This window comes from Verticillium dahliae, genomic scaffold (assembly GCF_000150675.1).
Source record: "Verticillium dahliae VdLs.17 supercont1.2 genomic scaffold, whole genome shotgun sequence".
Classification (NCBI taxonomy): Eukaryota; Fungi; Ascomycota; class Sordariomycetes; order Glomerellales; family Plectosphaerellaceae; genus Verticillium; species Verticillium dahliae.
Window position 1 is genome coordinate 951,967 of NW_009276916.1, and position 27,811 is coordinate 979,777.

Here is a 27,811-nt window from a genome sequence, read left to right on the forward strand (position 1 = left end):
TGGCCACGACGCGATTGGCCTGAACGCCTTACTTGCCCAAAGGGGTAAGTTCAGCACACGCCCTTGGTGTCGACTCGTCAGGACGACCATGTGGACAGCACGAGTCGAGCTGTCCACGTCTCTTCTGCAAACAGTATTTAAGGGAAATCGGAAATCATGAAAATCACTTCGAAGCAGTTTTCCATCAGTGTCAGGCTTATCTCACACTCTACTGAACAGACGCCATAGCCAAACAACATGGTCCGCCTCGCCCCCTTTGAAGTCGAGAGATGGATGGATGAGTATGAGAGGACGCCTGGCGTCATCAACATCGCCGAGACCTGTGCCGCCTCTATTTCTATCGATGAGCTCGTCGCGCTCTCCGAAGACAAGTCAGGCAAGAGCCCCATCGACACCTCGACATGTCTTGTCTACGGCGCCATTCCCGGCTCCGAGGCCCTCCGCAGCAACATTGCCTCCCAGCATGAGAATCTCTCGTCCGAGAACGTGCTCATCACGCAGGGTGCCATCGCCGCCAACTTTCTGACCCTGTACGCCCTCGTTGGCCCCGGCGACCACGTCATCTGCGTCTACCCTACCTACCAGCAGCTCTACAGCGTGCCCCGGAGCCTGGGCGCCGACGTCACCCTCTGGAAGCTGACGGCCGAGAACGGCTTCGTGCCGGACGTCGCGGAGCTCGAAGCCCTCGTCCGGCCCAACACGAAGATGATCATCATCAACAACCCCAACAACCCGACGGGCGCTTCGATCCCGCGCTCCGTGCTCGCAGCCCTCGCCGCCACGGCGCGCGCGCGAGACATGACCATCCTCTCCGACGAAGTCTACCGCCCGCTCTTCCACGCCCTCCACGACGACGCCGGCGCCGCCGTGCCCCCGTCCATCACAGGCCTCGGCTACGACAAGGTCATCGCCACAGGCTCCATGTCCAAGGCCTACGCCCTCGCCGGCCTCCGCATCGGCTGGGCCGCGTCGCCGAGCGCCGCGCTGCTCGCCCGCCTCGCCTCGGCCCGCGACTACACCACCATCAGCGTGTCGCGGCTCGACGACCAGGTCGCCGCCTACGCGCTGGCGCCGCCCGTGCGCGCGCCGCTGCTGCGCCGCAACGTCGCCCTCGCGCGGACGAACCGCGCCCTCGTCGAGGCCTTTGTCGACGCCCACGCCGGCGTCTGCAGCTGGGTGCGCCCGAGCGCCGGCACGACGGCGTTTCTGCGCTTCGAGAGGGACGGCGCGCCCGTGGATGACGTGGCGTTTGCCAGGGACGTGCTGGACAGGACAAAGGTCTTCTTCGTGCCGGGGTCCAAGTGTTTTGGCGACGGTGGGGATTTCAAGGGCTATGTGAGGATTGGGTATGTGTGTCACACGGAGGTGTTAAAGGAGGGGCTCGAGAAGCTGGGCGGATATCTGGAGGCGCATTTCAAATAGTTTTCGATATGAATGCATGACATGGGAGTGCTGCATCTGAGGAGCATGGTGAAATCCTGGCAACGTGACCGGTCGACTCTTGGACATGGAGCTTGCGCCTCAGTCGAGTAGTATAACGCGGCTGCCAACCTTGTTCGTCGATGCAGCCGTCTCATCATGTCTCACCACCAAATGCTCTCTGTACAGGCACGAAGTTCTCTGTGAATCAAGGCCAACCGTCAACTTGCACACTCAATATCTTTGTCATGACTTGGGGGACCATAACCCGCTGAGAGTATCCAGACATCAGAACATGGGAACGTATCATTAATCAATAACCGCATCGCACTGCACCGCAAGCCCGCACCCATCCAGCCCCATCCCAGAAGCAACAGCCAACACACCCAACACTGAGCTCACCCAAACTTCTTCTCAAACTTCTTAAACATGCCGGTCATGCCCCTCTCCAACCGCCCAGCATTGGCCTCGAGCCGTCCCGTCGGCTCCTTCCGGCCCTTGTACTTGTGCGCCTCGGCCTCGGTGGGCTGGTAGTGCTGCTGGTGCATCGCGTAGATGGACGTGTCAGGCTGCTGCTGCGGCTGGTGCGTGTAGGCGTACGACGAGTAGCCGCCCGTCGGGGGCGAGGCCTGCAGCGGGGGCGGCGAGGTCTCGGTATGGACGGGCGGTGTCGCGACTTGCTGCTGCTGCTGTTGCAGGGGCTGCTGTTGGGGCTGCGGACCGCCAGGGGGAGGCGGCGGCGGCGGCGGCGGCGGTTGGAACCCAGCAGCGGCGGTGTAGGCGGCGTTGAAGGGGCTCGCGACAACAGCGGGCTGCACGGGCATGGTCTGCGAGCGCTGAAGGCCGGGCTGGGCGCCAAAGACCGAGGGCGGCGGGGGAAGGCCAGGGCTGGCGAGACCGGGCTGCTGGCCTGGGAGGAAGCCGGGAGGCGGAACGAAGCCGGGCGAGAAGGGCGCCTGGTTGTCGTAGGCTATGGCCTGGGCAAGGGGGTCGATGCCGTCATCGGGGGGCGGCGTCTTCTCTCGGTGACGGATGGTCTCGGGCGCAGCAGGGGCCGCGGGGTTGTAGGGGATGGGCGCATAGCTTGTCTGCGGCGCGGGCTCGTTGGACACGGCGGACAGAGGCGGCGCCTGAGGAATGGGAGCGACCTGGGCGGCAATGGGCGACGTGTACGTGGGATCGGTTATGGCGATGGTCTCGAGCTGCTGGACCACGGAGCTGGCGTCGGTGGGGTGCGGGGGAGGCGCCGGTTCCTCCTCGACGTCGACCTGCTGCTGAGGCAGAACCCGGCGGATGCCGTTCAGGAACTGCAGCGCGTCCTTTGTCGTCCAGAAATAAATGTCCAGGGAGTGAAGCGGGTAGTGGTACTTGTTCTGGTTGTGGGGGTCAAAGGTCGGGAGGTGCCACTCGTTGGGGTCACTGGCCTCTCCCACGGTCAGGGAGACGAGGCATTGGTGGCGGTAGGAATATTTGACCTGCGTCTTGTCGAGGACTGTCTTGGGTCAGATGGGGTCCAGATCCGTCAGATAGCCAGCCACTTTGGCGGATGCGGATGGGCACACTTACAGCCGTCAAAGGAGTCCTGCTCTTCGGTGCCGGCCTTGTTCGCAATCTCGATGCGCGCGCGGCGGTCGTTGGCATTCTCAAAGAGGTAGACGTAGGAGCCCTTGTCGAAGCGGTGATGCGGCGGGCTGTGGTCGGGAGGACCGTAGAAGTAGTGGATGTCTCCAAAACTGCACAGGTGCTCGTGGTCAGCCATGGCCTTGGGTGTTCGGGTCGAGCAAGAGCAAGAGCAAGAGCAAGAGCAAGAGCAAGAGCAAGAGCAAGAGGGTAAGCTCGCCAACTTACAGCGTCGCTACGTTTTCCTCGCCTGGGTGGTTCGCCATTGTCCTGCCAATGCCTGCTGCTCGCCAGAGGCGCAGCACAAAGGAGCCGAGGGACAAAGATAGAAACGGTCCGTCTTGGCTCTTTGAGTATTGGCTCTTTGAGAAAAAGACAGCCAGAGGCTGGGTGCCGCGCAGTCGTCCGACGAGCTGCTCAAGCTACCTGGCTCTCTACCCCGCCTTGTTGGTTTGGGGACGATACAGGCCTGGCTGCCGTTGGGAAGCTTTCGGGATGTGGTTTCAGCGACAGCAAGTCGCACAGAGCCGGACGCAAATAGCCTTGGGGGCTTCAGGGTTTCGCTCGCACAGCTTGGCAGCTTGGCAGCAGAGCAGCAGAGCAGCAGAAGAGGGAAACCCCATGAGGGATCTGATGAGGCCCGGCATGGCGGCGTTTATGTGCATATGGCTGGCGCAGGCGGTCGCAGCAAGGCCAGGCCGGGCGCTTATGGGATCTTCAGAGTGCACAGCAGCAACCAATGGTGAGGGGCAGACGCCTCGTCACGGGAATCGGGCTGCAGGCGCCATGCACGGGCCTCTGGGGCCTCTGGGAGAGGAAGGACAGGACGCTGCCTTAGTCAGCGTCGGCCTGGGTCCAAATTTTTGGACATGGCTTCACGGCATGGAGCGACACGAGCCCATCCCGTTTCTGTGATACCCGCTACACATCCCACGTCCTACGTCCCTCATCGTCGAGCCATTCACTTGGGGGCGACACAGCTACTGGAAGGCATTCTCATCCGTACCAAGTCGCCTCACCCATCTCCCGACCTCCTCCAACCGCTGACCGCCCGGCAGCCACCTCCTTTCCACCTGACAACCACCCACCGAACCACCCGACGACAGCGCCAGACTCGCAGCGCCCAAATAGCAGTCAGCAGCACCTCACAGCCCAGAAACCCCCCACCCCAGAGAAAGCCGCCAAGATGGGCATCGGCAACGCCATCAACGCCTGCGCGCACCTCAACAACGTCGCCAACGCCCGCCTCGGCCTGACCTCGCTGCCCGCGACCAAGGTGAACCTCGCGCTGGCCCTGGCGCTGCACCGCGCGGGCTTCATCGCCTCGGTGCACCGCGGCGGGCCCCAGCCGCCGACGCCGCAGGAGCTCGCCGCGCCGCCGGCCCCCGCGACGCACGCCAACGCCGCGACGCGCCGCCTCTGGCTCGGCATGAAGTACTGGAACAACGAGCCCGTGCTGCGCAAGATGACGACCGTCACCAAGCCCAAGCGGCCCATCCACATCAAGGCCATTGACCTGCACCGCGTCGTCCGCGGCTTCGCCAGCAAGGACGGCCTCGTCAAGGGCCTGCAGCTCGGCGAGTGCATCTTCCTCATGACCGACCAGGGCATGATGGAGGGCCGCGAGGCCTTGAGCAGGAATATGGGCGGCATTGTGCTCTGCCGTGCCCGCTAGGCTGGCGGACCGTTTCTCGAACCACCGAGGGGACGGATGGCTTGCTTTGGAGAAGAGTAGAGAAAGAAAAAAGCGGCACGCATGTTTGAATAGCGGCCTGGAAATTCCAGGCAGGCCCTCATCTGTTGGGGAGCCCCAGGGAGGAGGAGACGGATGGCAGAGGCCGGCCGCCGGATAGAGGCCTGGCCGTTGTATCCTGTATCATATTTGTACTGACACCAACGAACATGTCAAATACCACTTCATGACAAACCTTGCCTTCTTGCCCTGGACCACCTCTCCCCTCCGACGTTTTGACTCGAGCGAGCACTTGTGCTCGACGACATCTACCCTGCACGGATAAAGACACAGTACGGACACAGTTTTGATTTCCTAGACTATCCCTACACTATCAAAATCCATGTTCGTTGTCCAAGCCAAATGCGCTGACGAACCGCTTCGTGCGCCCTCTGCCGCATGCGCCTTGGTTCGCGACCAGGTATCTAACAAAACCCCCCTCTCTAATAGAAACAAACAGACCAGCAGCACGCCCTGGACACCCACCAGGCAGAGGCTGGCCGCCACGTCGATTGTGGCTTACACCACAAGCATCGCCGTGTGAGACGAGCGCCGCGAATGCTAGTTTGCCGCGGTCTCAGCGACGGGCTTCTGTGCAGCCTCTTCCTTCGTGGGCCCGTCGACGGGGCTGACCTCATCGACCTCAATACTCTCATCGACAGCCTGGATCTCCGACGCCTTCGCTGCTGGCGACTCGGCCGTGGCGTCCGTGATCGCGAGACTCTCCAGCACCTTGCCGACATCCTCAACGTCAGCGGCCTCTGTAGCGTCCTTCTCCACAATGGCCTTGGCCTCGGGCGTTGACAGGTCAGGGGGCGGCGTGATGGTGTCGAGAATGACGGGTTCCGTCGGCTCCTCGTCGTCCTCGACAACCGCGATCGCCTCGACGGGAGCGTCCTCGACAGCAGGCAGGACCTCGGCCGCATCTTCTGCAGCGGGAGATGTCTCGGCAGAGGCAGAAGCAGGCTCGCTCTCGGGGACAGCCTCTTCTGTCACGTCATCCGTCTTGCCATCAGCCTCCACATCGGCAGCCGTCTCCTCGGCCGCGGCTTCCTCGAGCTCGGGCTCCTCGACAACGGTAGGCTCAAGCTCGAGCTCCTTGGCCGGCTCAGCCTCCACCCTCGCAGGGCTGGCCTCGGCAGGCTCCTCGACGCCCGCTGCAGCCGCCACACTGATGGCGTCCTCGGCCGTCTCGACGAGGGCCACTTGTTCGGCGTCAGCAATCTTCTTCTGTCCCGGGCTCCCCGTGGTGGCAAATGCAGGCTGGCCAATCTTCTTCCGCCCGCTGGCCGTCGTCGAGGTGCTGGCCTTGGTGGAGCTCGCGTCCTTCTTGGGCGCGGCCTTGCGTGGCGGCGTAATGGGCACCTTGTCGCTGAGCTTGGAGCTCGAGCTCTGCGTGGGCCTCATCATGCGAGCGAGGAAACCTTCGTCCACCTCCCGCTCCTTCTTGGTGACGGGGTGATCTTGGGCCTTTTTGGGAGGCGGGCCGAGGCTGGGTCTCGACTGGTTAATGCTGGAGCGTTGCTTTCGAAGCGTCTTGGTGGTCGCCGTGGCGTTGGTGGCCGTCGTCGACACGCTCGACCGACTCGTGGGGCGGGCAATCTTGGAATGCGAGGCCGATGCCGCCGTGGGCGCCATCAAGGAAGACGGCAGGTTCACCGGTCGAGTGGGGGACTTGACCTTGGGCTTGACGAACCCTGTGCTGCCCGAGGACGAGATCGATACGGGAGCGGGTGTGGCCTTTTTCGCGGCCGACGCCGATGTGCCGGCTCTGGTGGCAGTCCTCGCCGTGGTAGTGGCTGGCTTGGAAGTCGTGCCCTTGTCGACAGGCTTCTTGACCGGCTCCCGGGTCGTCTTGGTAGCTTGGGTGGCGCCTGCGGCCCGGGGGAGGCTGGTCGGGGTTTTGGGAAGGGCGGGCGACTTGGCTGGTGCTTTTGTCGTCGTCTTTGTGGTCTGAAGTCTGCTCGGAAGCTGTCGGGTAGGTGATTTGGCACCCGTCTTGGTGGTGGCGGTGGTAGCCTTGGCTGCCTTGTCGGTTGAGATGGCCGACAGGTTGGATGGCGGCTTTTCTGTAGGATCTGCTGGGAGAAGCTTGGGGGTTGGTGTTTCGACGTCCATGTGTTTGTCCGGGTTGTGGCTGGGACGGTCGGTTACCGCTCCCAATAGCTTGGTCGAATCGCCATTGGTGCCATTGGCTCCGTGGGACGACGTGGTCGTCTCTGGGGCCCGTGGCGATTCAGGGATGGGCTCGGTGAATGCCATGGTCCTTTCTGAAAAGGCCGAAACACTGCCTTCTTCCGTGTTGACGCTGAGGCGTCGTCGTGACAAGCTGCGCGTGGAACCGTCGTCGCTGGGGTCCCGTCTCAGTCCTATGCGGCCGTCTTTTTCTTGGACGGCAATGAAGTTTGTGCGAACTTTGGAGAGAGGTCGGGGAGGCGTCTCGGATCGAGCTGGAGAACGAGGTCATATGTTAGCTAGGTCGATCATCAACCAGGGGGGGTTGCGAGCGGCGTCGATTGACAAGTCAGTGACGTAAGGCCCCGATTTTTGAAGCGGTGAAGAGAGTCAAAAGCAGCAGCTGTGTTTAGCTCTTGGAGTGCTTGGGGGGCCGGGCAAAGTCTCCCGTGGGTGACGACGGTTTGGTGGTAGCGGTAGGGGCAGCGGCAGCGGCCAGCTGGGCGGGCTCAAAGGGGGAAGGTTGTGTCTTGGGGCGTGCACGTACTTGACGAGTCTCCTGGTGACCTTCCACGATCGAGTCCTCTCTCTGGCGGGCTCGCGTCCTGCTTCTGCTCGAACATGGCCCGGAGGTTCTTGACACCCGACATGGCGGCGGCGGTCTGGTGCGCGGTGTACTGTGTGGCGAGGGAAAAGGCCGGCGTCGGTCGCTTGTGGTGTTTGTGAATTCGGTTGTGACAGAGAGCAAGTAGCTCTCGCCGCTTCTGAGTGCAAGGGGGCGGCAGGTAGTGTCGATGCTACCCCGTGCTCGGAGACAGCCGTGCCGCGGGGACGGAACAGAGGTCGACTACGAAGAGGGAGTTGTGACTGGTGAAAGCCAAGAATCAGAAAATTCGCATGTCGCAGTCGAGGCAGTGCGTTGAATTTGTTCTTCTCGTAGCCGGCACTGTTGTGTCTCGTCGTTCGATTCTGTCTGGTTGCTACCTGGGTAGCTCAGCTGGGGGGGCGTGGGAGGCTAAGCGATCAGGCTCAGGTCGAACGGAGCTTTGCCGAGTGACAAGAAAAAAAGGGGGGGGCAACGGGATGGGTGTTGCAGCTCCAGGACAACAACGAGCGACAAACAGACGAAGCGGCAATGCAGAGAGGGAGGTCAAAAAAAGAGGCAACGCTGAATGCTGGATGATGCTTGAGGACAGTTTGAGACAATCCGGGTTGCGATGGGTGACTGCAGAGGTGGTGGTGGTCAAAAGTCGGGGCGAGACGAGACGAGAGGCAGCTCCTGTCTCCTGTACGTGAGGTACATGTACCTTGCCTTAATTAGTGGGCTGGCTGGCCCTGTACCTAGGTAAGGTAAGGTAGGCAGACAGGCATTCGGGTTGTTTAATTACAGACACCCTATCCCAGGGGAAGAAAAAGCCCACCTTCCTGCACAGGCACCGTTGCCTCACCGCACCAGTCTGCACTACAAGGTACATGTAGATGCAGGCACGTACATGTACCTGCCAGGTACCAACAGGTAGAGCATCAGGTCGACGTGCGCTGCATTGCTTGGTTGTATTTGGGGGGTTGATGGATCTCGGTACGGCCAACTTGACACGTTCGCGGGGCCAGATGCACAGGCACAGTTCTCGACACTGGTGCTGTCTGCAGCGACAGTAGCGGTGCCCCTTGACCCCTCCCTTTATGTTCAAAGGGCGAGTACCAAGGGTCCGTCCACGGCACGTTGTGATGCAGCACTTGTTTCACGCTGTCGGCGACTCCCCTGCATTATACGAAAGGCCGGTGTCAAGTCGAGGCGGCTTCCAGAAGCATTCGAGAGAATGCAGTGGTGCTGTGCCGGTGGTGCATGCACCAGACCAGAGGCACCGTTTATCCTCGGTCCAGTTTATGCCGTACATGTATGTTTGTCATATGAATATACCGGCCCCCTTGGCCCCCTTTTCATTCCAGATTGAGCCAGAGGGAGCTTCATATTGATGAGGGAGGGGGGACCTGCATCCAATACTTGGGTCCCTCCCGAGGCACTTCAGAGGTACCTAGGCGGGGGGTTCTAGGCGTGGCCCAATGCCCCAACGCCAACTGGCAGAAACCCGTGGGAAGCTCTCCCCTTGGCCTTGGGGCCTTGGGGGCCTGCCACGCTAAACCTGCTAGCATCATGTGGGGTTCCAAGGGTCTCTTGGGTCTCTCTCCTGGTGTACGCGCTTCGCTCTGCCATCCATTGGATCGGGGGCTCGATCGGCGGTGGTCAGGGCACTGGGTTTGCTGTCAGCGGACCTTCCCACTGGCCAGCCGGTCGCGGCGTCAACTGCCAGCTGGGAGCCAGTACCCCTCCAGCTGCCAGCTTGAAGCTTGATGCATCCCACCTCGGGTTTTCGTGCAAGATGAGCTTGATGGGAAAAAAAGAAGTCTTGGGCAGAAGACCCAGTACAGGCTCAAAACACCTCTTCACTGCTCTCCAGCTCTTCAGTCGTTGTCAGGATACCCCCGTTCGATCGCGGCAGCAACCGCTCCCAGGAAGAACCGGGGGGCGTGCCGGCATTCCCTGTCCTTAAAACGTCTCGGTTGAGACGTTCGGCCTCCGATATCACGCCGGGGCAAACGTCAGTGACATTGGCGTGCTCTACTAAATTTTCCCCACGAGCTTCCTGCCCATCCCACCACCCTCACACTCAACCCACCACGCGACTGTCAACACCACTACCCACAGTCTAGCCACCAGGTCAATCGCTTGCACAATGTCCATTCGCACGCTCAGGATCGGTAAGCCTCCTCGTCCTCGCCTCCAATGGCCGTCGTGAGCTCACCACACAGGCCTCATCCCCGGTGACGGCATCGGCAAGGAGGTCATCCCCGCCGGCCGCCGCATCCTCGAGGCCCTCCCCTCCTACCTCGGCCTCAAGTTCGAGTTCACCGACCTCCACGCCGGCTTCGAGACGTTTGAGCGCACCGGCGCCGCCCTCCCCGACAAGACGGTCGAGATTCTGCGCAACGAGTGCGACGGTGCCCTCTTCGGCGCCGTCTCCTCCCCCTCGTCTCCCGTCAAGGGCTACTCGTCGCCCATTGTCGCCCTGCGCAAGAAGCTCGACCTCTACGCCAACGTCCGCCCCGTCAAGACGGTCCTCTCGGCCGCCAAGCCCATCGACATGGTCATTGTCCGCGAGAACACCGAGGACCTCTACGTCAAGGAGGAGACGACCCGCGACACCCCCGACGGCAAGGTCGCCGAGGCCATCAAGCGCATCTCCGAGCGCGCCTCGCACCGCATCGCCACCATGGCCGGCGACATTGCCCTGCGCCGCCAAAAGATCCGCGCCGCCGGCGCCCCCTCCATCCACCAGAGCCCCCTCGTCACCATCACCCACAAGTCCAACGTCCTGTCCCAGACCGACGGCCTCTTCCGCGCCACGTCGCGCGCCGCCCTCGCCGCCCCGCGCTTCGCCGACGCCGTCGCCGTCGAGGAGCAGATCGTCGACAGCATGGTCTACAAGCTCTTCCGCCAGCCCGAGGCCTACGACGTCATCGTCGCCCCCAACCTCTACGGCGACATTCTCTCCGACGGCGCCGCCGCCCTCGTCGGCTCCCTCGGCCTCGTCCCCAGCGCCAACGTCGGCGAGGGCTTCGCCATCGGCGAGCCCTGCCACGGCAGCGCCCCCGACATTATGGGCCAGAACATTGCCAACCCCATCGCCACCCTGCGCAGCGCCGCCCTCATGCTCGAGTTCCTCGACGAGGAGGCCGCCGCCGCCAAAATCTACGCCGCCGTCGACGCCAACCTGACCGAGGGCAAGCTGCTGAGCCCGGACCTGGGCGGCACGGCCAAGACGACCGAGGTCATCGAGGATATCCTGAGGAGGCTGTAGATGTGCAACATGCTGTTGATAGATTGCTAGAATGGTGTTTGGCTGAATAAAAGAGGCAACGTTTTTTTTATCACCCCCTACGCTCTTCTTGTAATGACAACCAGTCTGTAGAATGTGTCTCCGCAGACATGTCGGTGATTGCGCGAAGAAAAAAGTGAGGTGGTTCATTCAATACAAAGTCTAGGTATTCTATCGTGCAAACATCCTGCTAGTCCCTCCCAGGGACCTAGGCAGCACAGCCTATCCCACTTTTCGAGACAATATGGTACAGTTTACACGGCTCGAGAGGGTCCTCTCCCTCTCCCTTTTTTGCTCCAGGCTGCCCTCTCTGGCCCGCCCAGACATTATGTATGATACATGGTCCAGGGGACATTAGGCAGCATCTCTTTCATGCTGCCGAAAGCCCGTTCAACGTCGTGCAATGGCTTATTTCGTCCGCTTTGCATCTAGCTCCTTCTCGTACTTGGCGATGAGCTCCTTCCTACACGCACGACGTGGTCAGCACTTGAACAAATCATACCAGCAAGACGAGGGGAAGAAAACGTACTGCAGGTGGGGTGGCGCGGGGGCATAGTGGCTGAATTCCATGCCGAACTCGCCCTTGCCCTGCGTGGCGGCGCGCAGCTGCGAGCTGAAGCCGAACATGGAGTTGAGCGAGCAGTCGCAGATGAGGGTGAAGTCTTCGGTGCCAATCTCCGTGTCGATGATGGTGGCGCTGCGCTTGTTCATGAGCATGAGGATGCTGCCCTGGAACTCGTTGGGCGCCGTAATGGTCGTCTTCATGAGGGGCTCGAGCACCTGGCCGCCGGCGTCGATAAAGGCCTTCTTGAACGCCATCTGCGTGGCGAGGTTGAAGGCGTGGTCGGACGAATCGGTAACGTGCGTGGAGCCGTCGTTGACAACCATGTGCGTGCCGATGACCCTGTGGCCCAGCAGGGGGCCGCGCGTGACCGACTCCTCGAAACCCTTGGCGCATGCGGAGAGGTACTTGTCGGGGATGGTACCGCCGACAACCTTCTCCTCGAACAGGTTGGCCTCGGGGTCCGTGTGGGGCTCGAGGAAACCGGCAACACGAGCGTAGTCACCGGGACCACCGGACTGGCGCTTGAAGAGGTAGTCGTAGTCGACGTGGCGGGAGACGGTCTCGCGGTAGGCGACACGGGGCTGGCCCGTGACGCAGTCGCACTTGTACTCACGGCGGAGACGCTCGACGTAAATCTCGAGATGCAGTTCGCCCATGCCGGAAATAATGGTTTCCTCACTCTCCTCGTCAACATGGAGACGGAACGTGGGGTCCTCGCGCTGGAAACGGTTCATGGCCTTGCTGAAGTTGTCGGCATCGGCGCTGCGCTTGGGCTTGATCGACAGCGACATGACGGCGTCGGGCACGAACATGGACGTCATGGTGTAGGGGAGGCCACCGTCGGTAAATGTGTCACCGGAAGCACAGTCAACGCCGAAAACGGCGCAGATTTCACCGGCACCAATCTCGTTGACGTCCTCCATCTCGTTGGAGTGCATGCGCACGATACGGGGGATGCGGACCTTTTTGTCGGTGCGAGAGTTGAACAGGTAGGAACCCTTCTTGAGCTTGCCTTGGTAGACGCGGATGTAGGTCAGCTGGCCGTAATTGTTCTCCTCGAGCTTGAAGGCGAGGCCGACAAAGGGAAGCGAGTTGTAGGGCACCAGCTTGACCTCCTTCTCGTCCTTGGACTTGTCGAGGGCCTTGTTGGTGATTTCACCGGGGTTGGGCAGGTAGTCGCAGACAGCATCCAGCACGGGCTGGATACCCTTGTTAGCGAGAGCAGATCCCATGAGGACAGGCGTGAACTTGAGGGCGATGGTGGCACGGCGGATGGCGGCCTTGATCTGCGCAGTCGTGGGGACCTGCTCTTCAAGGAAGATCTCGGCAATCTCGTCGTCGACGTCAGCCAGCTTCTCGATGAGCTCCTGGCGCTTCTCCTCGACCTGTTGCTTGAGCTGGGGAGGGATCACGTCGGTGCGCTTGACGTCGAGGCCACGGGCACCCTCAAAGTAGATGGCCTGCATGTCGACAATGTCAATGACACCCTCGTGCTCGTCTTCCAGTCCGATGGGCACCTGAATGGCAGCAGCGGGAATCTTGAGCTTCTTGTTGATCTGTTCGACGGCTTTCCAGGGGTTGGAGCCCACACGGTCCATCTTGTTCACGAAGCTGAGACGGGGAATGTCGTAGCGCTTCATTTGTCGATCCACGGTGATGGTCTGACTCTGCACACCACTGACGGCACACAGGATCATGACGGCACCATCAAGAACGCGCAGAGCGCGCTCGACCTCAATGGTGAAGTCGATATGTCCGGGAGTGTCGATGATGTTGACATGATACGTTTCTTCTTTTCCATTCTCCACCTTCTTCCAGTCGGCAAAGGTAGCAGCCGACTGAATGGTGATGCCCTTCTCTCGCTCGAGGTCCATAGAGTCCATCTTGGCGCCGGCACCATCCTTGCCACGGACTTCGTGAATCGAGTTGATGCGACCAGTGTAGAAGAGCACACGCTCTGTGCATGTTGTCTTTCCGCTGTCGATGTGGGCCGCGATGCCAATGTTTCGTACTCGGGAAAGTCGATGGGCTTCTTCGGGGGACATACGCGCGAGGACAGCGTCGGGCGTGAGGGCGTCAGAGTTATTCTGGGCCATCTTGAGGGCCTCCTGGGCGGCCTCGCTGGATCGGAACCTCGTCGTCTGGGTGAAGGTCCGCCTGGCCTCGATCTGGCAGACAGCCCCTGAAGGGGTGGATCTGGTGTTGAAGGCAATGCTGAAGCATCGCGCTCCTCGGGCCTGAGACGTTGCGCCCACGAAAAGGCCGCCATTCGGCACTCTGAGAGCCCTTGAAGCCCTCATCGTGGCCAATGGGGGGGATTATGGGAAGGGAAAATGGACGAGAAGGAAACTCGTTACAGATTGACCAGGGCCATCGAAATAGACTGATGAAGCGATGCGATAGCACATGGAGGGAAACTTTTTTAGCTGACGGTTGATTGGAGGAGCCGCGCAGTCACGTGGGTTCGTGTCTTCCATGTTCCTGACTAAGGCTCGGCCCGCCTCAGATTTGAGTCAAGCAGCTTCCGACGTGTGCCTTCTTTCGCCCACCCATGTAACATACTCTCACCTGCTCCTCAGATTCACAGCTGAGTTTGTTGTATCAGTGCTCTGCAAGCAAGCCACTTGGTGGCTTTGAGTACGTGGACCCTCCGTCTCGAATATGCATAAGAAGTGCACCGCATGAACGTCTCTCGTTGCCGAAACCTTGAAGGGAAGCCTTGGAGCAAGCAACGCCGTATACTACGGTCGGGAGCATGTGTCATTCTAGGAGATGAGAGATGGTTTTGTTCCGACATTTGCAGAAGCTCTGCAGCTACATCAGCCTCTTCCAGCCCCGCCACAGGAAGCCATGTCCCTCAAGCAAGCATTTTCAGGTAGTTTGAAATGGTCTCGAAACAATATCTTTCAGTTGGGCCTTGCTCTGGCGATTATCCCAATTCGGAGGCTGAGCAGACAATGTGACCCACGGGCTGCTACTACATCGCACACGCACCATTGTTCGTAATCATTTGCCTTGATGTACAATTCTTCCAAGCCCGCAAGCCACAGTCATCACCAACCAGCCCAGCCAGCCTTGGGCGCCGCGGTGGCTTCGTTGATCAATCGATGCGTCAAGGCAGTAGGCCAATATGAGCGCTACCCGACAAGATGGAGTGTTCATGAAATGGAGTATTCATGACATGTCTGATCCATGACATTGTCCCATATATTGACGGCAGGCCGAAGTGATTCTTCCTCTCGCAGGTTGTGTGACCGAAGATCGGCAACCTCTCCTTTGTGGCCAGTGCTTGAGTCTCTCCACGTCAAACCGTCCTGCAATGCAGAAAGCCCTCACCCTCATCCTGTGCCAGGTTATGCTAGCCGGTGCACAGGACGGAGTCGTGTACTTGGATATTGAAAGGAAGGTAGTCGATTACGAGCCTAGCTTACAACGTCGATATAATCCAACCATCGAAAGCAGTGTGACCAACGGCCACATTGGCTACTTCACAAAGGTCAAGATAGGAACGCCGGGCCAGGAACTGTCACTGCATCTGGATACTGGGAGCGCCGACCTTTGGGTGCCTTACACGTCAGCCAAAATTTGTCGAGTAAAAGGAGCGAGCAACTGCAAGCTCGGGACTTGTAAGTGCGGCGCCCTAGAGCTTGATGTGATAGCATCACTGACGCCATGTGGCCAGATAATCCGCTCAAGTCACTCACATATCGCCTTGCCGCACCGGATAAGTTCAAGATCGCGTACCTCGACCAAAGCTCGGCTTCGGGTGACTACTTCGAGGACACTGTCGAGATCGGTGGTACCAGGGTCTCAAGTCTGGGCATGGGCCTTGCCAGACAGTCAACCGTGCCATATGGACTTGCCGGCATCGGATACCACCATAATGTCGCATTGCAGACCTGGGGAAACATTTACGACAACTTGCCCGTACGCATGCAGAGGTTAGGACTCATCAAAACGGTGGCCTACAGTCTCTGGCTCAATAACCTGGGTGAGCTGCGTATCCCCTACAGCAATTCATGAAGCCGACCCGAGCTGACTTACCTTCAAGACGCCGCAGGCGGTAGTCTCTTGTTTGGCGGCATTGACACTGAAAAGTACGTTGGGAACCTCAAAGTGGTGCCGGTGCTGAAGAACCACCTGGGAAAATACGACTACTTCGGAGTTGCCATGGCTGGTATCAGTGTAGGGCGTGGGAATCATGACTTGTCGCTGCCCTGTCACGAGTGCTCGATCCGCGCAGTGCTCGACAGCGGCGCGACGCTGAGCTTCCTCCCCAATGACCTAGCACACGCCATGTGGGAAGAAGCTGGCGCCAAGTGGTCAAGTAACCTCAAGGCACCTATGCTGCCATGCTCGCGCGCAAGAGGTCGGGGAAAGTTTGCGTTCCATTTTGGAGATGACCGAGGGCCGACGATCGAAGTCGGAATAAGCGAGCTTGTGATTGATTCAACGAAGTGGCCCAACGCCAGCGGCAAGCCTCTTATCGGGGGTGAAGGAAGTCCGTGGAAGGGGCTGCGTCTCTGCCAGTTCGGGATACGAAATCAAACACGGCCACCTTATATCCTAGGAGATTCATTCCTGAGGTCAGCGTACCTGGTGCACGATCTTGTCAACCACGAGGTTGGGATGGCGGAGACCCTATTCAATGCAACAAGATCGGGAATCACGCCGTTCCCGTCTTATGGGGCTCGTATCCCGGTTAATTGATACGACGCGAGCTCTGGGTGTTGGGCCAAGATACCAGCGATCACACACTCTTGCTATTGACGAACAAACATGTGACAAAGGGGTTGAGGGGGAGAGTCTGTCAGCTGAGGTCATCATCCTCTGAAGGGTGCACACCTAATGCTGTACGACACACGCAATGCTCTTACGCTGATGACAGAGCCAATATGGGGTCGAAAATTGGATCCCTTCAAAAACAAGCAGAGGAGAGCTTTGGGGGGGTGATCGGCAGCCGCATCACTGGTAGGGCTGAGCTGTTCAGCCTCCTCTTAGTGTTATGGTGGCTGTCGAATGATGTGAGCAAAAAGCGTGGCAGTGATGTGACTTGATCAACGCCAGCACAAGGCTTGGAGGTGCGTCAGGATCGTCTAACTCGTTGGTAGGGTGGCATTCTGTTGCTGGCGGATTGGGCGAGGTACATGACGTGTATGCAGGTCTGAAACTAGATAGATGCAGATGTCTTGGACACGGTTGATAGGTGCCTGCGCCTCCTGATAGGACAAACAGATACCACACTGGCTGTTGCGCTACGCGGGGAAGAAGCCGGCGAGCTCGGAACCACCGAGGTTGCTTGTATTCGCTGACGGCATCCAAAAGGGTCGAAAAGGAAGTGGGATCATGACCGAGACATGAATGAGAAGCACTTCCTCCTAAAACTGCTCATCTGGCTATGCATAATGGCTGAAGTGGACGGTCCAGGATGTCTAAGCATCGGTCATTGCCGTCTGTGGAGACCAGGGGACCTGGACCGTGTGTGTGGGGGGACCAGCGGAAGGTCGAGTTGCTGGTCGCCCCTCACAATGTAGGTAGGTACATGTATGTCTTGGGGGGCCTGAATGCACCACCAAAGACGAGCTGAGGTGCATCGCTTGGTTAGCCAGGAACAGGTAGCACACCTCGACGCCCCGGCGGATAGCAGCAGACAATGTCGCCCAAGATGCGTTCGCTAGAGATAGTTAGCAACACGAAAGACTAAAGCTGCCTCATGCTCAAAGATCGCGATGCAGAGTGCCATAGCTAGCCAAAGATTGACGTTTGAGAGGCAGCCGTCTGCTGATGTCACAGGGCAGACTTCAAACGCTGATCGGCCTCAGTCCCCATCATTTGAGAGCACCGCCCCAGCGTCCTGGGTCAGGTTGTCGGTCATGACATCTGAGTGGACGCGTGCGACGCAACTGCCACACTGCATGTACCTCCAGCCCAACACCCCTTGCGAGGCAATTGAGGATCGGGTATCGGTTTTCGCGGGGGCGAGCCAGAGACGTTATGCAAATTTGGCCAGAAAGACAAGGCGAGCGAGAGAGGTAGCACAGCAACCAAATGGAGATGAAAAGGTGTTTCGAGACGCGAAGTCGCCCAAGGCTTGACCAAGACTAGTAGTAGACTGCCTTATGGACCTGGGAATAGGATGACATAACAAATTACCCCGGTCCTCCAGTGGACCCAGTTCCAGGAAAGCAGCAGTGCGCCGAGAGGTCCGGCTTCTGCGTCTTACCCTGACCGCAAGCAAGAAAGGAAGAACCACCCCGACCCGCTAGCCCGCCTGCCAATTGATCGCGTCGGTACTTTCGTAGCAGAGCTGGCTGGCTGCCCGCCTACCGTGTGCTCCACGTCTGCGCCCGTATTCACTGCCAGTCAGACAGGCATTGTCCTGCACGCAAGTACAAGTAGGCACACGGCAAGTACGTCCGTGTCCCAGCTGCCGTACCTGAAGTGAGGCAAGGTTGCCCAGGTGCTCTGCCCCAGCCCCGTCATCGTCCATCTCTCGTCCTCTTTTCGTTCTTTCTTTCTCTTTTCTGCTTCACTGCGACAACCCTCTCAACTGTCTGATTCTCACGAACGCAAACCTCTCACCGACCCCGTCTTCGACAGCGTCCATGTCTCAGCCGATCTGACGAGACATTGTGCCGCCAGACGTCTGGACCCCGCCTTGGGATTCTCGTCCGGTCTCTGCTCCTTCCTCCACCCCACCTTTATGAATCGCCATCCAGTCGCTCGTTTTTTGTTCAACCATCATGCATCTATTCGCCCACCACATGCCTGCCGTTCTTGTCTTGTCTCCAGACTCTCGGGAAGATGCACCGAGGCGGCAAGCCCTCGCTCGTCGTCAACAGGGCAATGAGCGCAAGCTTGTGACAATTGTACGCCTGCGCTACCACCTTCGGCTGGCTCGCACCAGCCAACGCATCGCTCGTCTGTGCCATGCTAATCATCCTTGCTCCAGATTATTTTAGCCTGCCTCATGGGCCTGATCCTTCTGACATTACTTTATCTCGTGATTCGCGCATTTCGATTTCGCCATGCAAACAAAAAGAAGGGAGGCAACGCCCAGACTGGTAACCGTGGCTGGTTTTCTGGTCTGTCGCTGACCGGTCGCGGACGCGATTATCAGCAAGCCCACGACGATGATGCAGTTGAAGCTTCTACCGGCCGGCGAAACCGCACCTCAGTCCGCTTTGCCCCTGCTGCCGGCGAGGGGCACGCTTCCTCGAATACTACCTCGACGATTGACCGCAATACTTCGGTCCGCTCCGTCATGACTCTGCCTGCTTACAGGGCCCAGGCTCTTGAGAATGAGCAGGTCATCGGTCGCGAAGGCGAGAGAGATGGTGTCGATATTGTTGTCGAAAACCCCACGGCCGAGGAGGACGAGGAAAGAAGGGAGCGCGAAATGGCATCACTGTACGAGATCCGCGTGGCCCGCCGACAGGAAATCGCCGACCGTGAGGAGCGCAGACGAGAGCGACAGGATGCTAGGACTCGAAACGATGCTGTGGCACTACAAAACATCAGGGACAGGACTCGTGCTGCCAGTAACAACTCTGTGCTGGAAGAACTACGCCGCGATCACGAGCGCCTCAAGAACGAACGTCAACGCGCAGTCTCGAGCGTATCATATGGCGATCTCGGCGTTGCACGTCACGATGGAACGCGCCTGCGCGCCAACAGCAACGAGAGCGAGAGGATGGGCTTACTGTCTGACGCTGCTAGCATCGCTGCCACATCAACCCGCTCTGGCATCATCTCGCCCATGCAGCACCAGAGAGCAGCTAGCTCGGGCTCCGTCTTGAGCTTTGACAGCGATCTCCCGTCGCCAGGATTGCCGAGATCACGCGCCAGCTCACGACCTTCGACACCTCGTCTCAATACTCGAGCCGGATCGAGCCCCGAAATCATCGAGCCCGATTCGGACATGCCCCTACACTCTCCCCCTGGATACGAAGATGTCTCATTGGAAGATACCCGCTCGGGGGCTACAACTCCTCACAATGAGCCGCCTCCCGTATACAGCGGACCTGCGCAGCGAAGAGCCTCGCAGTTGGTGACGGAAATGTCTGATTTAGCCGCCGGGAGGCGGTCGCCTACGGATCGCCGAGCTGATGAGGACTCTCCCTCCCCGAGGAGTGGCATTACTGCCCCTCAACTGCCACAACTCCGCCTCCAGCCTCTCCCCCAGATCGTCATTGAGCCTTCAAGCGCAAGACCACAGGACGACTAAACAGAGTGGTAGTCTATTGATTGCCACTACATGACTAATTACAACAAAACCCCACACCTGAGATGATAATGATAAATCAAGGGGTTCGAACAAAGACGCTCCGTGCTGCGGGTGATCCGATGTTATTTTATCTGATTTGCAGGGATTGTGTCCTTTCCAGGCATACCACCTCCATCCTACAAGGCGTTTTTGGGAGCAGGACGGGACAGCGGGGTTCCATTTGTCTTTTGCTTGTTCAGCGTCCTTTCGTTTTGTATATTAACCTGGGCCTTGGGGTCCAGTCTGGTCCACTGAAGTACAGTTTTCAGTCCACGCGCCAGCACATAGCAACGATCCTTGAAGCGAGAAGCGAGTGAAGAGATTTTGCAAGATCTAGGTCATATATATCAATCATTTACAAGAAATGTTTTGCCTTCTCGTTACCTGCTTGGCGTTCTTGAATGCAAAGCATGTGCAGGGGGGTTTTCTTTTTTACGAGAATCGCTGCAAGATGAACCTGACGAAGGATTGCTACCTCCGAGGCAACCATACTACAGACAGAAGGTGGCGATACGTCGATGCTACCAACTTCGGACCTAGGAAAAGCCTCCTTTATCATGCATACTTAAATCCAGAGCTCGTCGTCCGCCCTCTTTGCATCCAGGAACGTCTTCACCTGCTCATAGTCCCTGCATACATGCTTCGCATCCCAACCATCACTGCCCTCGAACCCAGGCGGAAACGTTGTCTGCGTACCCTCGAGCGCCACGTCGCCGCAGCAGAGAATACTCTGGCGAAGGTACTCGAAGCAGTGCTGTAGGTGAAAGCCCCCGTCCTCCGGGTCATGGGCTTCGCCGTCATGCTGATCGTGGTCGTCCTCGGCGCGGCGCCGGCTGCTCGCTGCACCCGGCTGGAGGGAGGCGAACTCTTTGACGATCGCGTGGAGGCAGTGCAGCTGATGTGTCACGCTCGTAGTGAAGACGCGCTTGGGCGCGTATTCGGGGAGGGGTGTAGGGAGGTTGTTGAGATCCTTGGCTGGCGTGGTGTCGAGGTAGCCGAGCCCACGCGGGATGAGGCCGAGCCATGCGTCCTGCGTCTCGTTGGAGAGAAAGGTCGAGAGGTTGGTGGGGATGTAAGTCTCGGACGGCGAGAAAGTTGTCAATTGTTGGGAGACTTGGCTCGTGTCAGCAAGTACGCTACAAGATCTGCATTTCATAAAAGGTTGGGTATGATGGGAGCCGCACACTCGGGGATGAAGCCTGTGATGTCGCCATTCTGCGACATGCGGTCGGAGGGTTCTTGCTGTTGCATTTGGCGGTCAAGGACGAGAAGGAGAATTATGATTAGGAGTGATGTGTCAAGGATCCAGCGCCAGCGGGAGAGGAAGCGAAAAATTGAAGATGTCTCTGATTTCTGGTGCTCGACGTCATCGTCCCAAGGTCGGGACTCGCTGCTGTGCAGCAGTGCTGCCTTGGACTCCGCATGGAACTCAACTTCCCTGAAGTCGTCGTCTTGGTAGGGTGATGTGTCGCGCTGCATGATGGGAAGCTCCAGGCTTTCGATGAAAAGAGTCTGCGCAAAATAGAAAGAAATCGTACAATGAAAACAAATGACGAACTATATCATGATGAAGTGAAGTGGTCCGAAACGAACAAAAGTCGTGACTCTGGGGGTTTGAGTCAACGGATTTCGCAGCTACAGGTGAACTATATCGCTCTATCAAGTCTGATTTTCAACACTGAAACAGTCAAGGGGGACTTCAGATGGCGGGGATCTAGCAGGTCCCCTCCTGGGACGAGGTTGCAGTTTCGGGCCGCTGAAACGAGAGGCTGGTTCGCGGTGGAGCAAGCTCTGACGGACGCTGTTTGAGAATGGGGATGAGATAGGCTCAACGGACGATCCCCCATGGGTTGAGCCCAAAAGTGAACCGTGACATCTTGGCGAGCCTTCACATATCGAAGAGGGTGATGAGGCCATTATGCTTGGCCATAAGGCCGCGTGATTTGGTCGCCTACGTGCCCATCGAAAGATACCCGCCTGGTGATGGCTTGTCTGTTCGTGGGCCGGTGTACGCAGCCTCCTCAGCTCGGAAGCTTCGGTTTGGACTCTTCACATGCTGCTCATCAATCGATCAATTCGTCAGCATTTTGATGAAGCCTAGATACGCGGGTGATGCTGGAAGGAACACGCGCGCGCGATACATGAGGTGGTCAAGGGCGGATGTGTTGCCCCCACACCCAGTGGTGTTACTCCAGACACCTGGATCGACCCATAGTGGAAGCAACGTAAGCTGCAGTCGACGAACATGGTCGGCGCTGCCCAAGCTACTAATCATCAACCGCTAAAAGGGGTATGAATTACAGGTCCGATCTCTGGAAAATGCAGGCTGCCAATGAGAAGCACCCTTGCTGGATCTCGAACTGTTAACACAATCAATCATCGTCCTTAGGTGTGAAGTTGCCGCAGTGCTGCAATGTAGCCGCTCCATATGGAACGTTGGCATGATCAATGGTGTACATCAGCCATGACTAGTTGATTATGTAGCCAGATGGAGAATGGTGTGCTCTGGCGCCTCGCTGGTTTGGGACGCTTGGGTAAGGATTGCAAGCACAGCACATGTCGTCAATGGTGCCTGTATGGTGTTGAATCCCCGACTTGTTAAGCAGTTACTCAGCTTGAGTGATGATGCCCCTCAGTGGGGCCGCTGCTGGCCATGCTACGTCAGGGCTAGCGCGGGGCAAGCTTCCGCCGGCCGCCAGTCTTGGGCGGGACGAGTGACGGAGGGGTAGAGATCCATGAAGCTCCCCTCCCTCCAATGGGAAGAACATCTGGGACGAGAAGAAAGGAGGGGCTAACCCATCTCAATGCCACCGTGGATCAACTCGTTGGCATCGAGGATGTGATGGCGCCCGCCCATTGTATTGTCCGCGGTACGCACCGTGGCGTATCTGACCGCCGACAGAACTGGACAAGACTAGGGCAGCTTGGTGAACAGCTTGATGTATAAGAGGGGCACGGCGTTCCTCGTTCTCACTCGATCTTGTTCTTGCTATCCATTCCATGTTTTCATCCAGTATCACAGCTACTACCTTCACACACAAAGCTCATCACTCGTCTCAAATACGCTTGCAGAAAAGTCACCATGGCTCCCAAGATCGCCATCGTCTACGTAAGACCGCCCCATCCACTTCACCTCTCGCGGCTGAAGAAAAGCACCAGTCCACCGTGATCTGTTTTGGCGAACATGACTGATTTGAGCTACATGCTGACCGTTTTTTCCCTCCCAGTACTCCACCTACGGACATATCAGGCAGCTGGCGGACGCTGAGAAGGCCGGCATCGAGAAGGCCGGTGGCACCGCCGACCTGTATCAGTATGTGCCCCCTTGGAAGCTGCCTACTAGCTGCTGAGATTGCTCACTCGGCCCTCAGGATTCCCGAGACCCTCTCTGAGGATGTCCTAGCCAAGATGCACGCCCCTCCTAAGCCAACAGACGTTCCCGTCCTCGAGGACCCCAGTGTCCTCGCCGAGTACGATGCCTTCCTGCTGGGTATTCCCACTCGTTATGGCAACTTCCCCGCCCAATGGAAGGTATGTTCACACAGCATTGTCAGGGCAGATTATTCCTTCGGGCAAAAACTAACAGTCATGACTCCCACAGACTTTCTGGGACAAGACCGGCAAGCAGTGGGCGACCGGTGGCTTCTTCGGCAAGCTGGCTGGCGTCTTCATCTCGACCGGCACTCTCGGCGGCGGCCAGGAGTCCACTGCCATTGCCTCTCTGTCCACCCTCACCCACCACGGCATCATCTACGTGCCCCTCGGCTACGCCAAGACCTTCGGCCAGCTGTCCAACCTCGAGGAGATTCACGGCGGCTCTCCCTGGGGCGCCGGTACCTTTGCTGGTGGAGATGGCTCGCGCCAGCCCACCAAGCTGGAGCTGGAGATCGCCACTCTCCAGGGCGAGCAGTTCTACCTCACTGCCAGCAAGCACTTCAGCTGAAGGGTGTGAAGCCGGTTTGCCAATGGTGCTGATAGAATAGCGAAATTGAAACTCCAGTGATCTCCATGTGATATTCTTCGGTTGCTTTCCCTCCTATTCGCCACCGTGTCGACAGTACGTTGCTTCGTAGATGTGATATCAGGTTCGCATGATATGTGAGCTCAAGCAAAGCGAAGGCCCACGTGGGAATTTATTGTCCCATCGTCTTGGAATCAGGATTGCGCCCGCGGTACGTAGGACGGAAAACAATCTAGAGCCACCTAAAGACTAGGTGAGGGGTAACCACTAAGTTTAGCAATGCCCCAACGCACGGTGTAGAGGTCGTGGCCAAGGGCTCGCACAGACAGTGCCAACTCGTGAAACATGTTCATGTCGCGCGAAGATGCTCCGCAAGACGCCGAAACCTTCCCTGACGTTGCTAAGCTTTCAGGGGGCGATGCGTTGATCCCTGCAAACCCTTTCAGATCTGAGAGGATCTTCGGCTCGGCCAGGCTCGGTAGGTTCCTCGACCACGTCTTTGTACTGTCGAATAATGGACTCGCGCTTATATTATGCTGGCCGTCTCGTCGTTGTCAACGAAGCGATCTAGGAAGCCGTGAACTGGAAACCGGTGCTCCACCTACCCATCTCGGCGTAGAGGAGGGCTCATTCCAAGCATTCCGTCTCAACTTTTTGACCGAGCCTGTTTCCGAGCCTGACTCAAAAGATGCTCAACCCCCGTTGGATACCGTCACTTTGATACCACCTGGAACTGCTTCACGCGGACAGGCGCAGAATTTAGAGTGCCTAGATGCATCAGGAATGGGGAAGGCGCCGCCGGGGAATCGGCGGAGCCTCTCCTCTCCTTCCTCTGGTGGTGAGCATGGATGTGCACCTACCTCATAACTCGGGACATCCCTTAAAACATCCAGCGTCTGTCGTCACTGCCCGCACTCGAATTCCAGGGCACGGGCATGGGAATTCGACGTTATCTTGTCTCCCCGTGGCAGGTCTTCCCATCTTTCACTGTCCACTGTGTCCTGATTCATCTCCCCTGTGAGACTGTTTACGGTTTCTGCGAATCTTGATCACACGACCGAACGAACAAACGAGAGGAACATCCAAGGGTGCCTTTCAACGACGACGACGACAGAATGGCAGCGAATCCGCGTCGGTTCATTCAGATGCTCTGGCTGGCAGCTGGCCTCCTCTTCACGATCGCCTTTCTGCACACCTCTCCTGCTGGCGGCCATGCCAAGGCCTGGGTGAGCGACAAAGTTGGCTAGTATGCCTCTGTCGACAGCAGCCGTCTGTCAATGAAGGATCACATGGCTCGCGCCGAGGCGAGCTGGGCCAAGACGGTCAAGCAGCGTCACGACATGATCGTTGCCGATTATGGCGACGTCTCTAAGATGCCTCTGTAAGTTCTGTTACATGTTAGCTTCCTTCTGACGAGCAATGCTGAACGGGGATTCCCCACGCAACAGCTTCCCTACGACCGACTCGGCGTCGTATCACATCCACCCTTACACCATCTGGGACTTTACGCCGGCATCGTACGGCTGCCCCCACGAGATCGAGCGTGTCGGCCGCATGGGCGATGGCGGCAAATGGGTGTGCGGCATGTCAAGATATGTCGACTTTCCGGCCGACAGGCAGTGTATCATTTATTCCTTCGGTGTCCGGGACGAGTCGAGCTTTGGTGGGTGATTGTGGATCGAAAAAGTCCTCCGGCTCGACTGAATGCTGATACATCTGCGCAGAGAACGAAATGCTGAGCCGAACAAACTGCACCGTCTGGGCATACGACTTCTCGGTTGTCGACTTTGGCGAGCAGCTTGAGACCTGGAATCGCGATCGCGCCCACTTCCTCCAAGCTGGCATTGCGGGCAAGACGGATAAGACGAAGAACCCGCCGTTCTACAGCATTGCGGAGCTCATGAAGATGAACAATCACGAGTACATGTGAGTGAAACCCTGTCCTCAAGTGGCGAGGTTAGCCCGAACTCTGCTAATCCATACCCCAAGTGATATCCTGAAGATGGACATTGAGTTCGCCGAATTTGAGGCCATGGACGGCCTCAGCGACGACTTTCCCCTGGCCCAGGGACTCGAGCTGCCCATCGGCCAGCTGATGGTTGAGATTCACTTCTTCAATGGCCTCACCTCGAAGAACTACCTGGACTGGTGGGAACGTCTCGAAGCCCGCGGCCTGCGCCCGACCTGGACTGAGCCGAACCTGCTGGCCGTCACGATGAATCTCGCTGGTAGCAAGGACCCCATCCTGGCCGAATACACGCTGATCAACGCGCACGACAAGCGGAACATTATCTTCGGCAACGTGGACTGAGAGGGACGGATGGAACCCGACGGGTAGAACATGTGTGTCTTCATGGCGTATGCGTCCTTTGTGTTATGAATCAGGCGTTCTGGTGTTGGAGGCGATCATGAGAGAAGCGAAAGGCGTCGGATTCTGCAATTGAAATACATTTCATCATGTTCAGAGGTGAAAGATACCCATGCAAGACACCGGGCTTCCCATCTCAACACGAAGCGACTAGATTTCGCTAAGCAAAAGATCTCATGATCAAGCACCTGGTAAAGTTCACCGTCATGGCAGGCACTCTGAGTAATGTATCAGAGTTCTCTCGTGACACCACTCTGCCCTGATATCTAGGTATGAATGACAGTTCATATATGAGGCCTCCACTAGACCATGAAGAAAAAACGACTCCAAACTCCGTCTTTCGCAAAGATGTGGCAAAAAAAAGAACAAGAGCAAACACCAACCACCCTCCGAGCTAAATCATGCCAGCGTCCTTTTTGAAGAAGGCACAAATACCCTCCATGCAATCGATGCTCCTAATCTCACCCTCCGGCAACATGGCGTCTTCCCAGAGCAGCTCGTCGACAAAGTCGCCAAACGGTCGCTGTCCCTCAGAGCGGTGCGTGCGGTCAGACTTGCGACGGACGCCCTCGACAAAGTAGACGCCGCCGGGGCTGACGATACGCCAGAGGTCGCGCAGGGTACGCTCTTGTATGTCGTCGGTGCCGGCGCCGTCGTCAATGACAATGTCAAAGAGGCCGTGGACAGTGGCTTGCTCGACGAACTTGTCGAGGAAGGCCTGGTCGCCCTGGTCACCAATGAAGATGGCGGCCTTGTCGTTGTACGTGGCAAACTCCTTTGCGCACGTCTCGTCGATCTCGAGATAGGTGAGAGAGAGATGGGGAAAGTAGGAGGTAAAGGTGCGGTAGCTGGCGCCCACCTTGGCGAGAGGGTAGGGCGAGTTGTCCGGGACGGAGTGAAACGTCTCGCAGCCGAGTCCGATTTCGAGAACCTTGACGTGGCGGTCTCGGATGGCGGGAAGATACTTCTCGTACATAAAATGGTGCTTTGTCGTCGTGGCCTTGTGGGAGCCGTATTGCAGGGCAATATCGCGGAAGGAGAGGCGTGGGAGGGAGGGGTCGGGAAACGGGTCGGCGCTGCTTCGAGTTAGAAAGACATGTCGGGAATCAAGCACCAGAATGGCCAAACGCAAAGACGAGGGCCCTTGAGACTCACGTTTTCCAACCCCAGGACGCCTTGGTCGGGATGCCGTCGATTGGCCGGCGTGTGAATGTATAGATCATGAAGATGCAGGTGACAACGGCGAAAACGCAGACGGCTCGCACCTCGCTCTGGCTTTGCGACTTGAGCTTCATCTTGGCCGGCGATGCCTTTCAAAACCGGGGATCCGCGGCGAAAAGGAACGGTTCGTTGTCTGGTATCAAGGAAAAGAGGCTGCGTCCTGAAGATCGCACGAAGTAAATCAAAGAATGTGAAAAAATCTCAACGGAGCATGAGAGAGCGGTCGATGTTGTCGACCAGGTCGACTGTTGCAGTGGGCAGGTCGGTCTGTGTGCGTGTGTGTATGTGGAGGATGGACGGCCAAGTAAAGGTCGGACAGGAAGAGGGAAAAAGACAGACGACAGTCAAAGGGATGAAGTGGGCGACGACGGACGATCGCATCTAATCAATTCCTTGACAGCAGGAGGTGGTGGCACATATCTCTCCTCGACGGGAAGGCAGAGGCCGTCAACCCTTCCCATGCCCCCTTCCCCTTCCCCCAAGGACCAAGGACTTACTTGGTGGGGACCCTGCCCAAGGAACGTGTCGCGGCCACAGAGTCCACACCTCAAACGGCACTCGCCTTGCCGAGGGAAGACCAATGTATGAACATGGTCGGCGGGGGGG

General features: G+C 58.1%; 12 protein-coding genes across 12 annotated transcripts; 7 read left to right on the top strand and 5 right to left on the bottom strand.

The window, feature by feature from the left end:
* Positions 1-237: 237 nt before the first annotated feature.
* Positions 238-1,422, top strand: VDAG_01112 (aspartate aminotransferase; the record flags this gene model as incomplete). The annotated part of the gene is made up of 1 exon (XM_009649998.1): positions 238-1,422. The coding sequence occupies one exon, from the start codon at positions 238-240 to the stop codon at positions 1,420-1,422; it is 1,185 nt and encodes a 394-aa protein (XP_009648293.1).
* Positions 1,423-1,817: 395 nt separating this feature from the next.
* Positions 1,818-3,305, bottom strand: VDAG_01113 (uncharacterized protein; the record flags this gene model as incomplete). The annotated part of the gene is made up of 3 exons (XM_009649999.1): positions 1,818-2,911; positions 2,986-3,152; positions 3,268-3,305. The coding sequence occupies 3 exons, from the start codon at positions 3,303-3,305 to the stop codon at positions 1,818-1,820; spliced, it is 1,299 nt and encodes a 432-aa protein (XP_009648294.1).
* Positions 3,306-4,225: 920 nt separating this feature from the next.
* Positions 4,226-4,714, top strand: VDAG_01114 (mitochondrial 37S ribosomal protein S8; the record flags this gene model as incomplete). Its single annotated transcript, XM_009650000.1, has 1 exon — positions 4,226-4,714. The coding sequence occupies one exon, from the start codon at positions 4,226-4,228 to the stop codon at positions 4,712-4,714; it is 489 nt and encodes a 162-aa protein (XP_009648295.1).
* Positions 4,715-5,332: 618 nt separating this feature from the next.
* Positions 5,333-7,596, bottom strand: VDAG_01115 (uncharacterized protein; the record flags this gene model as incomplete). The annotated part of the gene is made up of 2 exons (XM_009650001.1): positions 5,333-7,221; positions 7,494-7,596. 2 exons carry the CDS (start codon positions 7,594-7,596, stop codon positions 5,333-5,335), a joined length of 1,992 nt encoding a protein of 663 aa, XP_009648296.1.
* A 2,085-nt stretch (positions 7,597-9,681) lies between these two features.
* Positions 9,682-10,806, top strand: VDAG_01116 (homoisocitrate dehydrogenase; the record flags this gene model as incomplete). Its single annotated transcript, XM_009650002.1, has 2 exons — positions 9,682-9,706; positions 9,758-10,806. The coding sequence occupies 2 exons, from the start codon at positions 9,682-9,684 to the stop codon at positions 10,804-10,806; spliced, it is 1,074 nt and encodes a 357-aa protein (XP_009648297.1).
* Positions 10,807-11,232: 426 nt separating this feature from the next.
* VDAG_01117 (elongation factor G 1) lies at positions 11,233-13,689 on the bottom strand (the record flags this gene model as incomplete). Its single annotated transcript, XM_009650003.1, has 2 exons — positions 11,233-11,287; positions 11,354-13,689. The coding sequence occupies 2 exons, from the start codon at positions 13,687-13,689 to the stop codon at positions 11,233-11,235; spliced, it is 2,391 nt and encodes a 796-aa protein (XP_009648298.1).
* Positions 13,690-14,708: 1,019 nt separating this feature from the next.
* On the top strand, positions 14,709-16,099 carry VDAG_01118 (candidapepsin-1; the record flags this gene model as incomplete). The annotated part of the gene is made up of 3 exons (XM_009650004.1): positions 14,709-15,015; positions 15,072-15,380; positions 15,450-16,099. 3 exons carry the CDS (start codon positions 14,709-14,711, stop codon positions 16,097-16,099), a joined length of 1,266 nt encoding a protein of 421 aa, XP_009648299.1.
* A 2,033-nt stretch (positions 16,100-18,132) lies between these two features.
* On the top strand, positions 18,133-19,960 carry VDAG_01119 (uncharacterized protein; the record flags this gene model as incomplete). Its single annotated transcript, XM_009650005.1, has 2 exons — positions 18,133-18,258; positions 18,342-19,960. The coding sequence occupies 2 exons, from the start codon at positions 18,133-18,135 to the stop codon at positions 19,614-19,616; spliced, it is 1,401 nt and encodes a 466-aa protein (XP_009648300.1). The 3' UTR covers positions 19,617-19,960.
* Positions 19,961-20,220: 260 nt separating this feature from the next.
* Positions 20,221-21,134, bottom strand: VDAG_01120 (uncharacterized protein; the record flags this gene model as incomplete). Its single annotated transcript, XM_009650006.1, has 2 exons — positions 20,221-20,768; positions 20,840-21,134. 2 exons carry the CDS (start codon positions 21,132-21,134, stop codon positions 20,221-20,223), a joined length of 843 nt encoding a protein of 280 aa, XP_009648301.1.
* A 1,573-nt stretch (positions 21,135-22,707) lies between these two features.
* VDAG_01121 (uncharacterized protein) lies at positions 22,708-23,668 on the top strand. Its single transcript, XM_009650007.1, has 4 exons — positions 22,708-22,764; positions 22,883-22,968; positions 23,027-23,186; positions 23,257-23,668. Exons 1-4 carry the CDS (start codon positions 22,738-22,740, stop codon positions 23,596-23,598), a joined length of 615 nt encoding a protein of 204 aa, XP_009648302.1. The 5' UTR covers positions 22,708-22,737; the 3' UTR covers positions 23,599-23,668.
* A 1,028-nt stretch (positions 23,669-24,696) lies between these two features.
* VDAG_01122 (uncharacterized protein) lies at positions 24,697-26,073 on the top strand. Its single transcript, XM_009650008.1, has 4 exons — positions 24,697-24,997; positions 25,065-25,279; positions 25,341-25,542; positions 25,606-26,073. Exons 1-4 carry the CDS (start codon positions 24,894-24,896, stop codon positions 25,925-25,927), a joined length of 843 nt encoding a protein of 280 aa, XP_009648303.1. The 5' UTR covers positions 24,697-24,893; the 3' UTR covers positions 25,928-26,073.
* A 305-nt stretch (positions 26,074-26,378) lies between these two features.
* VDAG_01123 (hard-surface induced protein) lies at positions 26,379-27,279 on the bottom strand (the record flags this gene model as incomplete). Its single annotated transcript, XM_009650009.1, has 2 exons — positions 26,379-27,060; positions 27,140-27,279. 2 exons carry the CDS (start codon positions 27,277-27,279, stop codon positions 26,379-26,381), a joined length of 822 nt encoding a protein of 273 aa, XP_009648304.1.
* Between the last annotated feature and the right edge of the window lie 532 nt (positions 27,280-27,811).